This window comes from Pelodiscus sinensis, chromosome 24, assembly GCF_049634645.1.
Source record: "Pelodiscus sinensis isolate JC-2024 chromosome 24, ASM4963464v1, whole genome shotgun sequence".
NCBI lineage: Eukaryota > Metazoa > Chordata > Testudines > Trionychidae > Pelodiscus > Pelodiscus sinensis.
Genome location: NC_134734.1, coordinates 15,607,064 through 15,623,395, shown reverse-complemented (window position 1 = coordinate 15,623,395; position 16,332 = coordinate 15,607,064). Strand labels below are relative to the sequence as shown.

The following is a 16,332-nucleotide window of genomic DNA, read 5'->3' as shown; positions in this document are numbered from 1 at the left end:
GACCAAGCTCCGTCTACACCATCCCTGACAGATGTCTATCTAACCTGTTCTTAAATATCTCCAGAGAGGGAGATTCCACCACCTCCCTTGGCAATTTATTCCAATATTTGACCACCCTGACAGCTAGGAATTTTTTCCTAATGTCCAATCTAAACCTCCCCTGCTGCACTTTAAGCCCATTACTCCTTGTCCTGTCCTCAGAAACCAAGAGGAACAAATTTTCTCCTTCCTCCTTGTGACACCCTCTTAGATATTTGAAAACCGCTATCATGTCCCCCCTTAATCTTCTTTTTTCCAAACTAAACAAGCCCAGTTTATGAAGCCTGGCTTCATAGGTCATGTTCTCTAGACCTTTAATCATTCTTGTCGCTCTTCTCTGTACCCTTTCCAATTTCTCCACATCTTTCTTGAAATGTGGCGCCCAGAACTGGACACAGTACTCCAGCTGAGGCCTAACTAGTGCAGAGTAGAGCGGCACAAGTCGCCATATCATATGGCACAAGTCGCGCTCCAGGGCAGGGCAGGGCAGGGCAGAGCAATCATACATTGGCACTGCCCTTGCTGTAGCTGATCAGGGAGAAGAGGACAGCAAGCTTCAGCAAAATCTGACCTCTTTCCCTGGCTCCTCCCCACCGCCCAAGGAGCCGCACCGTACAGCCAGCGTCTGTCCTGTCATTTTATTATCCTTCTAAACCGCTAAACAACAAACAACCATTTTAGAGCTGAAAATCCCTCCTGCCTCCTTACAGCAAAAGTGACACCCCCTGATGCACACTGGTTTGGTTTTGGTAGGGTCTCTCAGGAGAGGTGACTGTGCACACTGGTTTGGTCTTGTGCAGTCTGCTGGGAATGGCGAGCTGGGTGTGTTGTTTTGTCGTTGATAGGATCTCCCAGGGTGAAATGGCTGTATATACTGGTTGGGTTTTTGTAGGGTTTCCCAGGAGGGGTGGGCTGGGAATACTGGTTTGTTGTGGGCTGCTGCAGGCATTGCTTTTTAGTAAAAAAAAAATTAAAAAAATTAAAATGAAGAGCAATGAACCATCCCCTGCTTGAGGTCGAAAGACAAAGACACATAGGGAAGAAGGGGTGAGTCAATACTGAGTCACCCAAATGTGCCTGTGTCCCTTTAAGTTCTTTCCTGGAAAGGGAACAGCTGCTCCCAGGCTTTATGTGGCTGGGACAGTTTGTTTGATGATGATTTTCTGCCTGGTGGCCCGGACGTTTGGGTCTGCTGCAGGCGGCCCTGCCCCCAGGGCAGCAGAAGCCGCCGCATTGGGCAGCCCATGGGCAGTGATGTATTTCTTGTAGGCCTCGCGGATGATCTTAAAGGCTCGGATGTTGGAGTAGGGGATGTCGGTGATGGGGTCCCGGTAGACGGCCAGCTTGTGGGTGACGGGGCAGATCTCCTTCACGGGCAGCTTGGGCTGCTTGGCCTTAGGGAAGAAGCGCTCAAAGGTCTCGTCGTCAGTGAAGGTGATGAAAGTGCGAGAGCATTTTCCCACCGGGGAGGCAGCATTTTGCGGAGCTTCTGCTGTTTGCTGCATGTCTTGATCCAACCTGGGGGTGTGGAGAAAACACAAGAATCAGCTCAAATGCACAGTAGGAGCAAGAGCATCCAGGACTCTGGGCCTGAAGGGACAAGGCAGACGACATCTCGGGCACTTGTGTTCAGTAAAAATCTCCAGGCAACCTCAACATGAATCAGGGTGAGAACCCCAAAACCCCAGATAAGTCCCAGCTTGCGGTAGCATGTTCCAGTGAAAGGAGGCATGGCCCTGCCTTGTCCGAGCCTGAGTTCTAATCCTTCCAGCCCCACCTGGGATATCCCTGGGAGATCAGCAGGTTCTCAAGCTGTGTTTGAAACCCAAGATAGAATCATAGAATACTAAGACTGAAAGGGACCTCGAGAGGTCATCGAGTCCAGTCCTCTGCCCTCATGGCAGGACCAAATACTGTCTAGACCATCCCTGATAGACATTTATCTAACCTACTCTTAAATATCTCCAGAGATGGAGATTCCACAACCTCCCTGGGCAATTTATTCCAGTGTTTGACTACCCTGACAATTAGGAACTTTTTCCTAATGTCCAACCTAAACCTCCCTTGCTGCAGTTTAAGCCCTTTGCTTCTCGTTCTATCCTCAGAGACCAAGATGAGCAAGTTTTCTCCCTCCTCCTTGTGACACCCTTTTAGATACCTGAAATCTGCGATCATGTCCCCCCTCAATCTTCTCTTATCTAAACTAAACAAACCCAATTCTTTCATAGGTCATGTTCTCTAGACCTTTCATCATTCTTGTTGCTCTTCTCTGGACCCTCTAACTCTGAATTGCACAGCTGGCCCCGTGTCCTCAGCAGGAGACTAACCAGGGCCCAAACACCTGCCGCCCTTTGGGGATCCAGATCAGACCAATGAGATGAATGAACCAGTGGCTGTGGGGACTCAGGATCCAGTTCACAGAAGCCGCTGAAGGTTGGGACGCCACAGGGACTCAGTGAATGGCTGCTGTCTGTAAGTCAGGGCTGATGTCTCCCAAGAGCTGGCTCAGGGGCATCTCCTAGCAACTGGGGTTGGCTCCTGCCAGCTAGAGTGCAGGAGTCAGCAGGGACAGCGAGACCTAGGTGGGAGCTGGCAACTTGAGTTCAGGCTTGGGAGATGGGAGGAGAGAATACAACCCCCCTACACCTACCCTTCCACATCTACATTCTCCTCCTTCAGTCCGAGGTCAGTGATCAGCGGCATGGTCCCTGAGTAATAGCGGATCATCGGCCCCACACACTTCCGCTTCTTCTGCACCTGCTTCTTCTTGTCAGCTTCCAGCCGCTCATAATTCTCTGCAAGGGCGAGCGAATCGAGCATGAACAGAGCAGGGCTTGGAGCAATGGAGACGCTTGGAAAACACCAGCAGCCAACAACCCAGGCACTGACCTCTCCCCACTGCCTTCAAAGCTCTGAGCTCTTTGCCTCACATTGGGAGGAACCATATGGAACCACTGCAAGAGCCATCAACAGTCAAGTGACCAAGCCTCCAGCATTTCAACAGAGGGACTTGTGCCATACCAACAGCTCTCACACGGCAGGGCACCAGTGATCTGCAAACTCCTCCCTAGTAGTCTGAGAACCAAGGATGGATGGACACATGGGCTCCCCAGTCAGTTAACTTTCTGAGCCCCGGCCCTCGTGTCTCTTGTGTAGCTCAATCCTGCCACTGCACTGGGGTGAAGGCTATTGCCTGAAGGCCCCACAAGCCTCTTGCCTTTCCACCCATGTCACTCACCCAAAGACCGCAGGTTAATCTCCTCTGTGATCTTGGCCTCCCTCAGCAGCTCGTCTTGTGTCAGTGGCCTGTCATAGTTTGGCCCCCCCTTCTTGCGCTTTGACTGCACCTGACGCTCCTGGACACGGAGGAAGGTCTGACGTGTGTGCTCCGTGGTCGACTGGCGCATGTACTTGCGGCCTGCAAGTCCAAGGAGCAGGAGGGAAAGTCAAGAGAAGCAGAGACATCATAGCTCCCAAGAAACCAGTGTAGCAGCCCCACGATGACTCCTCCCTCTCTGTGGGTCACAACTAGCTCAGCAGCCATATTTAAATAACCTCAAATCAAACCTCTGCTCTGCAAAATGATGCAGCAGTTTTGAGAGAAACCTTACAAACAATGTGTTTCTGCTCACCTGAAGGGAATAACTTTGATCCTAATTCACATCAGACACACTTACTGTCTCCCACTTCATCCTGGAGTTCCAGGGGCGCAGATTTCTCCTCACGTGCCTTCTGGGAGCTGCTGGCAGCTGTATCGGGCTTCTTGGGTCTCAAGCTTTTTATGGGCTCCTAGTGGGATCAGATGAGAGCTGATGTGCAGAAAGGCAGAACCTCCTGCGGACTTACTATATAATGCTGCTTTGGAGATTTCAGCCCCATTTAATTAAAGGGATTATTTAAACAAGGGATTTTGCTGCTGCTTTTTGCCAGAAGGCCCTTGCTGACATAAATGCCTTTTTTTTTTTTTTTTTTAAAAGTGCTCTGCCCGTAATACTAGTTACACCTTTGATTACAGAAAGAACATTTTCAGTCTCTGATTTACTTTTACTATTACAGGCAGTCCCCGGGTTACATGGATCTGACTTACATCGGATCCCTACTTACAAACGGGGTGAGGCAACCCCGCACTAGCTGCTTCCCTCCAGCAGACCAGGGAGACACGGAGCGGCTTTTCTCAGCAGACACCTTAGCTTGAGAATAAAGGACTGAGGGAAGTGAGGTGTGGGGGAATAAAATTGAGCTCTGGAGAAATGTTTGGCTAGAGTTTCCCCTACAATATGTACCAGTTCCGACTTACATACAAATTCAACTTAAGAACAAACCTACAGTCCCTGTCTTGTACGTAACCCGGGGACTGCCTGTACTATGGTCTGTTTATTATGGTTAGTTTCTAATCACTTAACATCACTCCCGCAAAGTAAGGATGTTAAGTATCGACTAATTAACTAATCGAATAGTCAATGCATTTTGCATCGATTATTTGATTAGTCAATAGGGCGCCTCCGCCTTTGAAGTATAGCAACAGCCCTAAGGGCTGTTGCTACATTTCAAAAGCAAAAGCACTGTGTGGAGCCCAGGCAGATCGCGGGCTCCCCCCGCACTGCCGCAGTGAAATGCCACAAGAAGCCCAACACCAGGCTTCCTGTGGCATTTTAAAGCAGCAGCGCCTTACAGAGCCCAGAGTCAGCAGCGCCTTACAGACCCCAAGCTCCATGTGGTGCTGCCACTTTGAAGTACCTCCTCTTTTCCCTCCGCCCTTGCTGCCTCTATCTGATAGAGGCGGCAAATGGGGGGGAAGTGACTGGTTGACTATCCTGTTGACTATCCGATAAGTGTTTACTTATTGGATAGCTGACTAGTCCTTCACATACCTAGCGCAGAGACCCAAAAATGGAACTCAGGAGTCCTGACTGCAAATTTCCTGCTTAAACTTGAGACCACACTCCATCCCAGAGCTGGAAATAGAACCCAGGAGTCCTGCCCAGGAGACTGCACTCCTGCTCTGGAAGACTATGCTTTCAAGCTTCTACTGCAGCTAAGAACATAAATAAAACAGCCTATAAATGGAATTGCTGTCAACTCCCCAGTTATCCCCTAAATTAGGTTATAATCTGGTTATACTGAGAGTTTTGCCAGCAGTTTTCATATGGGTCCCTCCCTTAGCCCCACAGGGCTATGTCAGAAACAGGGGTTAGCCAGCTGTTGTGTAGAGAACACTGCCCATCATACTGACTGTGGTTGTCTCATTGTTTTCTTGTGCTCCCCCATCTGTATCCACTTGGCACCTCCTGTCATCTACTCAAATTGGAAGCTCTTTGGGGCCAAAACCACCATTTTTTTCATGGGCCATACAGCACCCAGCACACAGGGGGGTATCCCTAATCCATGACTAGTGGGTGCTGCCAAATACAGAACCAGCGGGAGCCATCCAGCACCATGACCAGCTGCTCTGTCCTCACCTTGTAGGCTTTGGTGACCACCCTGCGTTTCCTCTTGGGCTCATCATCATCCTGGTCGCTGGCCGGCTCATCACCCTCATCGATGTCGAAGTCGGAGTCCACTTCGTCGTCGCTGTCCGACTGGTCGCCTTTGTACTCATCATCGCCCGACTCCTGCCCAGGAGATGGGGGGGGGGGGGGAGGAAACAACAGTCAGAAGTGAGTTGCCCCCACTCGCCCAAGCATGTTACCCTCCCATGGGCCCCTCTGCTCCCCACCCACACTGCCCCCACCCCAGCCAGTCCCCAACTCAACCTCCACAAGGGACTGATGCCCCCCCACCGACCCCCAGGGACACCCCACAGCCCCCGTATACCCCCTACAATCCCCCCACCACCCCCCAGGGACACCTCACAGCCCCCCCGTATCCCCCCTACAATCCCTCCACAGCCTCCCACCCCCCCCAGGGACACCTCACAGCCCCCCCGTATCCCCCCTACAATCCCTCCACAGCCCCCCACCCCCCCCAGGGACACCTCACAGCCCCCCCGTATCCCCCCTACAATCCCTCCACAGCCCCCCACCCCCCCCAGGGACACCTCACAGCCCCCCCGTATCCCCCCTACAATCCCTCCACAGCCTCCCACCCCCCCCAGGGACACCTCACAGCCCCCCCGTATCCCCCCTACAATCCCTCCACAGCCCCCCACCCCCCCCAGGGACACCTCACAGCCCCCCCGTATCCCCCCTACAATCCCTCCACAGCCCCCCACCCCCCCCCAGGGACACCTCACAGCCCCCCCGTATCCCCCCTACAATCCCTCCACAGCCCCCCACTCCCCCCAGGGACACCTCACAGCCCCCCTCGTATCCCCCCTACAATCCCTCCACAGCCCCCCACCGCCCCCCAGGGACACCCCACAGCCCCCCTCGTATCCCCCCTACAATCCCTCCACAGCCCCCCACCGCCCCCCAGGGACACCCCACAGCCCCCCTCGTATCCCCCCTACAATCCCTCCACAGCCCCCCACCGCCCCCCAGGGACACCCCACAGCCCCCCCGTATCCCCCCTACAATCCCTCCACAGCCTCCCACCCCCCCCAGGGACACCTCACAGCCCCCCTCGTATCCCCCCTACAATCCCCCCACCGCCCCCCAGGGACACCTCACAGCCCCCCCGTATCCCCCCTACAATCCCTCCATAGCCCCCCCACCTCCGTGAAGCCCCCGTAGGTGGTCTGGTAGAACTCATCCTCCTCCGCCTCCAGCAGCCCCGCGAGCCGGTTCCCCGCCGTGCGCCGCGGCGCCCTGCCCCCCGCCAGGCTCATCCCCCAGCCGCCGGGCCCCGCGAGCGATTGCTCAGGCCTGGCCCAGGCCAGAGCGAGCGCACCGCCGAGCGAATCCAGCCCACGGAGCGCCGAGAGATCGAGGCGGGGAGGCGCGGCCAGTGGAGAACCATGGAGCACCGAGCGATCGATGGAAGCCAGGCTGCCCAGGTAGAACCCCACTGGGCCAGCTGGGGACAGAAGCAGAGACAGGGACAGCTCCTCTACTGCACGTTCCAGAGAGCCTGTCTGTGTGTCTGTCAGCCCCCCAGCTGGGGGACATGAACCCCTCCCCTAGCTGTGCCCGCTGGAGCTGTAGTGGCCATGGACAGATGCTTCTCACTTGGCCCCAAGCTGCTGCGGTGACAGAGGGCTGGAGTGGTCCTCTCTCCCCAGGGCAGCCTGAATACCGAACCCCACGCCCCTTTGCAGAACAATGATTTAAATGAAAAAAAAAAAACTTTTTTGACTTGAGCAATGCCGGGTTCGTCTTCTAGTAATACAAAAAAAATCATCCATTACTGGCCATCTGGATTTTGATGCTAAAGGTGTTGTTATTTTCAATTTTCCCTGCAGCCATGAAGCCTCCTGGTTTGAGCTGGGAGGCTGACAGACTTGTTGGGCTCCTGGGCAAGGCTGGGCAGCTCCATGCTCCCAGAAGGGGCGGAGCCTCAGACAGGAGGGGGCGGGATTGGGAAGCCCTCAGCACCACCTGGAGCAGGGATGAGTAAAAGGGCCTTCGCAGGCCAGATCTGGCCCACCAAGTGCGTTGATCTGGCCTTGCCTCTCCCCCACCCCCCAGGCCAATCAGAGCCTAGGGATGGGGGAGCGCACAGCACGGTGAACCCTGGCAGTTGACTCTAAGCACCATGCGCTAGAAGGCAGGGAATGAGCAACTTTGTGTGCTCCCCCCCCCCCCCCCCGCCACCCCCAGACCAATCAGGGCCTGGGAGCAGGGGAAAGCACGGGAAGTCTCTTCCCATCCTGCCAGGAGTGTACGGCACTTCTAAGCGCTGCATGTTCCTTGCAGAACAAGGGCAGGGCGGGAGGAGACTTTGCATGTTCCCCCCATCCCCAGGCAAATCAGGGCTTGGGGATGGGGGAAGCGCACAAAATCTCCTCCTGCCCTGCAAGGAGCTCAGTACTTAAAGTCAACCACCAGCTGCTGTTCTGCTGGCGGTTGACTCTAAGGCTACGTCTACACTGGCACCCTTTTCCAGAAATGCTTAAAACGGAAGGCTACGTCTAGACTGGCCCCTTCTCCGGAAGAGGCATGCAAAGCAGGCAAGTCAGAATAGGGAAATCCGCAGGGGATTTAAATATCCCCCGCGGGATTTAAATAAACATGGCCGCCGCTTTTTTTCCAGCTTGGGGAAAAGAGCGTCTAGACTGGCGCAATCCTCCGGAATAAAGCCCTTTTCCGGAGGATCTCTTATTCCTTTTCCGGAGGATCGCGCCAGTCTAGACGCTCTTTTCCCCAAGCCGGAAAAAAAGCAGTGGCCATGTTTATTTAAATCCCGCGGGGGATATTTAAATCCCCCGTGGATTTCCCTATTCTGACTTGCCTGCTTTGCATGCCTCTTCCGGAGAAGGGGCCAGTCTAGACGTAGCCGAAGAGTTTTCCGTTATAAGTATTTCCAGAAGAAGCGCGTCTACATTGGCAGGATGCTTTTCCGGAATAAGTGGCCCAGTGTAGACAAGGCCTAAGGGTGGTACTCCCTTGCAGGTCTGGGGCAGGAAGCAAGAAACTTTGCGTGCTCCCCCTCCCCCAAGGCCTGATTGACTTGGGAAGCAGAGGGGAAGCACGTGAAGTCTCCTCCAACCATTGGGGAACGGGTGCCTAGAGAGAACTGCCAGCTGTTCAGAAGAGCTGGCAATTCTCTCTGCAGGGGTGAGAGACAAAGACTTTGCGTGCTCCCCTGTCTCCAGACCAATCAGAGTCTGTGGGTGGAGAAGCACTGAAGTGTCATGGCCCTGCCCTTTCTGCCTGAGGTCCCGCCCCTTCCAGCAGCCTGGGGCCACTTCAAACATTTCTGAAGTAGCCCCCAGTCAAAAATTATTGCCCACCCCGGCCTCGAGTGTGCCATGCTGCCCTCTCTCCCAAACCTCAGAGCCACCTGGAGCACGCCATGCAGTGCTCCCATAGTGATTTACAGGGCCCAGGCTCCCACCACTTCTACTCCACTCCCTCTGAATTGCCAGATCCCTTTGTCTCCCCATCAATGGGCCTGTGTGTGGACAAAAAAAATACTGTAAGCATCTAACACAGTGGGGGTTTGTCCACAAAAGCTTATGCCCAAACAAATATGTCACAGGACTCCTCGTTATAATTCCACCACAGCACAATGGGTTTGTGGCCTCCAATGGGAAATACATCTGCCCATTGGTCTTATCCCAGTGTAAGACACAAAGATCCATAGGCCAGATTCAGTATGCCCAATCCTATTGAAGTCAACAGCAATTGCATTCACTAACAGCAAGAGATTAATTTGGTCCACAAAGAAAAATAAACCAAATCTTGACTCTCACTAGCACTGTCTCTGCAGCGGAAGTTTTTTGAACACTTTCCACGAAGCATGCCTTTGTTATGGGGTGTTCATTTCTGATTTCTCAACATGATTAACTCATCTTGGTTATAAATCTAGATTGATAATATACCCGGAAGAAACTTACAAAACTCAGCTAATAATGCATGATGAACTAATTATCTCTTGATCGGCTTTGTTGCTAAAATATGTTCTGTGATTCTGAATTTGGAACTTTCAGGTTTTTTCACACCATAGGACACAGGTGCCAGCTTCCTCCTTTCCCCAGGAGTGCTCAACCCCAGACTCAACCTCCACTGTATCCCTTCACCAGGCCCCACCCTCACCCTGCCTCTTCCTTTCCATGTTGGGCCCCTGCCTTGCCTCTTCCTGGCCAGTTCTACCCCTTCTCCTGAGTGCTCCTTTCCAGCTCTTCTTGCACACTGCAAAGCAGCTGATTGTAAAGGCCAGGTGCTGGAAGGGAGGGGAGGGAATTGATCCTTAAGTCCCTCTGGCTGGTGAGATGTTCTGGGGAGGGGAAAACGAAGGTGCCTGCCTCTGAAGGAGGAGGGATAGCTCAGTGGTTTGAGCCTTGGCCTGTTAAACCCAGGGTTGTGAGCGCAATCCTTAAGGGGGCCATTTAGGGATCTGGGGCAAATCTGTCAGGGATGTTACTTGGTCCTGCTGTGAGGGCAAGGGACTGGACTCAATGACCTCTCAATGTCCCTTCCAGCTCTATTAGATGGTATATCACCATATATTATTATTATAAGTGCTCATTGTCGACCTAACTTACATCTTCATGCAGCCACTGCAGCTATTGAATTGCTTGTGTGCATGCACGCTTGGCTCCTTGTGTTGGTGGATACTACCAGGAGCTCTAGTATCCATTGTATTGCCAGTGTGGGGCACTGTGAGACAGCTCCTGACAGGCACGAACAGTTGACATAAGTATCTCAGTGTCTACACTGACGCTGGGTCAGCCCTAATTTCATTGACCATGACTCTACGCCGCTTGGGGAGATGTATTACTAATTTGGCATAGAGAGGCACATAAACACCAGTCGGAGCCAAATGTAAATGAAGTCACTTCCACAGCCAGATCACCACAAGGCAGCTAACATTGACCTGTGTACTGCAGACCAGGCCTAAATGTAGGAAATCTAACTTGACTCACTTGGGTTTTAGTTTCAGGTTTGCTGGGACCAATAGCTCCTCCTCGTATAAGTGGTAAGAAATAATGTTTGGAGATTGTATGATAACACTCATTCCATTACCTATCTGATCTCACATCCTTCTGCTCTTTGCTGCCCTTTAAGATTTCCTCTCTCTCTGGCTTGATTGATGGTTACCCTGCATTGGAACAATATAATTTAAAACCCGCTTTGCATTAATGTAAATAACAACGCAACACTCAAGACAATAAGGAACCAGGCTGAGAATCCAAACGGTGCATGTGCATTGCTGTTTGCTTGTGCTGCGTTGTCTGTCTGAAATTGCTTTTGCTTTCTGAGATTCATTACAGTGTTGTCTAAAGGTTCGAGCGCAAACATGGGAATGAAGTTAATGTTCATGCATATTTTTTTAAGTCAATGTGAACTTTGCCCGAGTACAGACTGCAAGGCGACAGGCTTAATTATTGTGAGACAAAAGAGGCCAGCTCCTTCCCTGATAAAACTCCATTGATTTCAAGGAAGTTACATCACAGATAAATTCAGCCCAGGATATGTGCAGACCAGATGTAGGGGCATTGTCACTGACCAACGGGTAACGGCTTTCAAAGCCAAAGGTACTTAGGGGCCTACCTCAAATGGGAATTAGGCACCTACACACCTTTGAGGATCTGGATCTTAGTTACCAGGATTATTCTGTGTTATTTTAACAGCTGTCAATTATTTTTCTTTAGCGTATAAGGACTGTTTTTTGTGTATTATTGTTAAAGGATGTGTTGGGGGGAGGTTACTCAGTGAATGCCTTAAGCAAAATAAAATGTAACTAATTACAGCATCTAGAATAAGGCCACCCAGTAACTCCCAGAATCATTCTGCCACATGGGATGGAGTGCTTGTCAGGTAATCTATTTTTAATATTGATTCTTGTAATAGCAAATCTTGCTGGACCTATTTTGGGGCTTTGGTGGATACACATGTGGGTGTAAGAGCTGAAGGGTTTAGTTCACACGACCTTCCTGGCTGCATGGATTCTGTTTAGCTCCCAGGAAAGGTCACACAAGCAGAGAGTCTTATTAGCTTCCAGCAGCTTATATACATCTCTTCTATGGGTGCTGTTTGTATTGGGTCCCACCGAAGGAATCTGGAACTAGTCATCTCTCTGAGTCAGAGCTCTCAGAACTCCAGAGGGTGTAGGATGCTGCTGTCAGACTCCTTGCTGCAGCACGCCAGCCCCACGCCCAAACACAGTGTGATGAGGCTCAGTTACTTAGCGTGTATCAGTACTTTGAACACATACAATGCTATAGATGTGCTGAGTAGTCTATTATGGGCCCCTTCTACTGACTAGAAAGGTTATTAATGGGTTTGTTATAGTAAGATAGAAACAAGTATACTTGGGTTATGTATATTTTAAAGTAGATTTGAAGTCCTGGTATGAATGTAAACCTTTATGCATGCTTACAGGCCAGAAAGGGCTAAAGCAGGCCAGAGGGAGCCGACACAGAGCTCTGGCCAATCAGGGAGAGGCTTTTAAGAAGCCAATTAGAGGGCAGCTTGTTGAGGCAGCTCTGTATATAAGGCGCTACTCAGCATAGAAAAGGAGGTGTCTCCTGACCAGGAAGGGGGCAGTACTGCTTCTCAGGGAAGCTCCTTAGAGAAAGCAGTGCTGGGCAGGCTATGGGGAGCTGGAGAGAGTGAAGGTCTAACCTGATACCTGCCAGACTGCAGGTTTTGATGCCAGGGCTAGGGAGATGCAGGGGTCACAGAGAAAGTGGCCCAAAGAACTGAAAGCAGTTAAGAGGGGAGTGAAGGAGGGCAGGATGAGGCTGCTGCCACAGTGTTGCTGGGCCAGGATCCAGAGTAGTGGTTGGGCCTTGTTTCCCCCTTACACCGCACCTTGCCAACAGAGATGGTGGTCTGTATAGACTGTGGCTTGCCCCTAAGGTGAGGGGCTAAACTGGGGTTGCAGTTGGCCACAGTGGCAGGTGAGACTGATGACTGCTGATTGCCTTCTCATCCCCCTGCTAGGGGCTATGTGGCACGGTTGGGCTATGTCTAGACTCACGGCTTCTTGCGCAAGTATGGCCGTTCTTGCGCAAGAATCTGCAGAGCGTCCACACTGCCCGCCCACTGTTGTGCAAGGAAATTTACAGTATGGCGTGGTAAGAGAGGGCTCCTTGCACAAGAGCTACGCTCTTTTTTTATCAGGTGTAAGCCCCCTTGCGCAGGTGCTCTTGCGCAAGAGGGCAGTGTGGACGCTCAGCAGGGATTTCTTGCGCAAGAAAGCCCTATGGCTAAAATGGTTTTCTTGGGCAAGAGAGCATCCACGCTGCCATGGGAGCTCTTGCGCAAAAGCACAGCGTGCACATGGCAGTGTGGACGTTTTCTTGCACAAGACTTCTTGCACAAGATGTTCTTGCACAAGAAGCCGCCAGTGTAGACATAGCCCTGGAGGGCGGTCTCCTGAAGAGGACAGAGTAGGCCTGGAAGTGACAACTCCAAAGCAGAGCATGGGGTGATGACTGGTGAGATGCTGGCCAGAAGGGGGTGCTGTGCTGTGGACAGTGCTGCTTCTCAGTGTGACCAGCAGGAGGCGCTGTGGAAGCAAGTCCCCATGCTGTGACAGCATGGATTCTTTTTAACTGCAAATCAAATGAATGATAGATGCACCAATATCAGCATCCTCTTGCAAGCCAATGTTATGCACCAAGGTGATTCATAATTTATCATCAACTTCCCTGGGCAGGCCATGTTTGGCAGCCTGGAATCAAGCATCTGGACAAGTCGTCTAGTCTCAACTCAGCCAAGGCAAACATGACCGAGGAGGGCAGGAAAAACACTACAGGGATGTCCTCAAGGCTAATATGAGTAAATGCAACATTTGACAGTCATTTATGGAAATGTATAACCCAGGACTGACAATAAGGGAGGAACCGCTTGAGGCAGGGAATTTAGTACTTTGAGAATCAGATGCAATTACACGTAATGGAAAAATGGAAGCAACAGAAAGTGTGTGCTATGGCTTAAACTGGTACCATAAGAGCCATCAGTGGGGACACAGATAATTTGAAATGAACAATTCATGAAAGACAATCATCCTCAGCTTCAAGGGATTTCCAATGATGAATGTAAAATAAATAAATCACAAGAATTGTGTCTAACTCCATATATACATATTTGCCCATGCAGGGTGTTATGTGGGTGCCTTTTATCATGAGGAACAAGCCACATCCTGCTGTGCTCCTGCAATTAATGTTAGATTCATAGGAAGCGCAGCATTTCTCAGGCACTGGCTTGTTGAAATAAGCAAGACCATCTGAGTAGGATAATGACCTTTTTTTTTAAAAGTTGTTCAAATCACCAGCTTGGCCCCGCCGGGACGTACGGCCCTCTTACAAAACAAGCTGACGGAGCTCTGCTTATTTACAGCAGATGAGAATGTGGTCCAAATTATGTCCAGTAACAATGCTTCCAGAGTGTCCTAACACATTAAAGGTTTAAGCAATGAATTAGCCATAATTCTAGATTGTTACCAGCTGAGGTTTTTTTAACACAACAAAGTTTGCAACCCAAAAAAAAAAGCCCTTTCTGGAACCGTGTCTTCTCCCTTTTCTCTGGGAGCTTAATCCAAAATCCTCTGAAGTCAGTGGGAGTCTGAATCATCAAAGTAGAAAAGACCTATTACATTATCCAGCTCATCTCCCTGAGGATGGGAAAAGTTTGTTCTCTATGGGACATTTTCCACTGCTTTGTCTAGTCCAGTTTTCAAAGTCTCCCTTGCAATCAAAAAAGTTATTGATGTCTGTAAACTGTCTGTCTCCACAACACTTCATCTGTGGTCATTGATGCCCCTATTTCAATAGCAGGGGGCTCATAAACTGGGGCTACGTCTACACTGACGCGTTCTCATGCAAAAACTCTTTTGTGGAAGAGTTCTTCTGCAAAAACTCTCCCAGAAGAGAGCGTCTACATTGGCATGTGCTTTTGTGCAAGAGATGTGCTTTTGCGCAAGAGCATCCATGCCAGTGTAGACGCTCTCTTGCGCAAGAAAGCTCTGATGGCCATTTTAACCACAGGGCTTTCTTGTGCAAGAAATTCATGTTGTCTGTCTACACTGGCCTCTTGTGCTAGAACAGTTGCACAAAAGGGCTTATTCCTGAGCAAGAGTGTGGGGGGCTGGTCCCACCCCCTTCTCTTGTCCTTGTCTTTTTACGCTCCCTAGCTGCTGAATGGCAGCTGCTTTTGAAGTTTGTTCTGCTGGGTGTGCGGGGTGAGGTGTCTGGTTGTACCCCTACGTCTCCTTCTATCAATTCCGCCTTTGTCAGTCTTTTCCTTTTCTTCTTTTCCAGGGTGAGGTGCTACCTGATACTCCTAGATCGTGTGCCACACACAAAAAAAAGAAGACCAACGGACCTCCCTCCACCCTCCCTCTGCGTCTATTGAAACCCCCCCCCAATTTTTTTTTTAACGGCACCCTTTGGGGTTCAGTTTGCCCACATTCTCCACCACGTGTGGGGGTCTGGTCCTGCCTCCTTCTCTTGCCCTTGTCTTTTTACGCTCCCTAGCTGCTGAATGGCAGCTGCTTTTGAACTTTGTTCCGCTGGGTGTGCGGGGTGGGGGGTCTGGGCCCACCCTCACTCCCAGACCCCAGCCCAGGGCCCTAAAGACAGAGTCTCCTGGACCTGTCCCACCGGAGGGGGTATGTCCCCTTAACCCACTGGTGCGCCGGCTCCGTGCCCTGCCCTGGGCTGCTTCCACCCCGCCTCCTTCGCGCTTCTTTTATAACTGTCCTCTCTGCTTCCTTCTTCTGTCTCTCTCCCCCCTTTGTCACTTCCCTCGGGGCTTTTATCCCCCTCCCTTTGCCCTTCCTCCTGGGTGTCTGACGTCACCTCCGCCCCTGCCGTCACTTCTGGCCGCCATTACCCTGTGGCCGTGCGATCCGCGTTGCTTAGCAATGGCCGCCGTTCAGCCGACGAGCGGCGGCGCTACACAACCCGCAAGCGATCAGCTCCCGCTGTGTTGCCCCCACAAGCGAGAGGGCAATCGCGGGGTCAGTATGAGGTGGACCCATTTCAGTGGGGTAGGCGGGTCTCACCCCGTCACAAAGAGCGTCAGAGTTCTGGTGCAAGAAGCCCTGATTTCATACATTAGAATATCACTTTACTTGCGCAAGAACACGCGGCCAGTGTAGACAGGCAGCAAGTGCACAAGAGCGGCTGCTTTTGCGCAAGATCGCTCCAGTGTAGACACAGCCCAAGTGTCCTGGACACATTCCAATCTAAACCATAACATCTTCACTTAGCATGCATCTACACTGCACCCAATCTGAGCTATACAAATTCCATACCTTATTTCGAGTCAATTTCAAGATATCTTATTTCATAATTTAAAGTAACCCATTATTCCAAAATGTCCCTTACTCCTCGTGGAATGAGGTTTACAGAGACATTGGAATAGCAAGTCCGATAAATTTCGATAGAACGGGCTTGCTCTTAAGACGCAGGATAGCTAATTTAGTATATGTAGTCTTCCCGTCCTAAATTCCTGCATGGTGTTTCTATGTGCTATGCTCCACCCCCCTGCTGGAAGACAGGACTGCTGTATGCCTAGTTGTGCTGTAACTTGTAAAGGGCTTTGGGCCTCTTCTGAATGTACAAAAATATAGAAATTTAAAATCATCATCATCTACAGAGAATCTTGGACTGTCCAAATGGGAACTGTTGTTTCAGCAAATCCATTTCAATTACACTTCTCAAAAAAATAAAATTCTGACTTAGAAGACATTTCAAATTTCAGATAATCCACATTGCAGATAATTGGAGCTGGGATCATC

At 51.1% G+C, this 16,332-nt stretch overlaps 1 protein-coding gene across 1 annotated transcript; it reads right to left on the bottom strand.

Annotated features, from left to right (window-relative positions):
- Positions 1-662: 662 nt before the first annotated feature.
- Positions 663-6,896, bottom strand: VPS72 (vacuolar protein sorting 72 homolog). The gene is made up of 6 exons (XM_075907580.1): positions 6,692-6,896; positions 5,499-5,651; positions 3,717-3,828; positions 3,278-3,457; positions 2,690-2,834; positions 663-1,557 (listed from the first exon to the last, which is right to left on the bottom strand). The coding sequence occupies exons 1-6, from the start codon at positions 6,803-6,805 to the stop codon at positions 1,167-1,169; spliced, it is 1,095 nt and encodes a 364-aa protein (XP_075763695.1). The 5' UTR covers positions 6,806-6,896; the 3' UTR covers positions 663-1,166.
- Between the last annotated feature and the right edge of the window lie 9,436 nt (positions 6,897-16,332).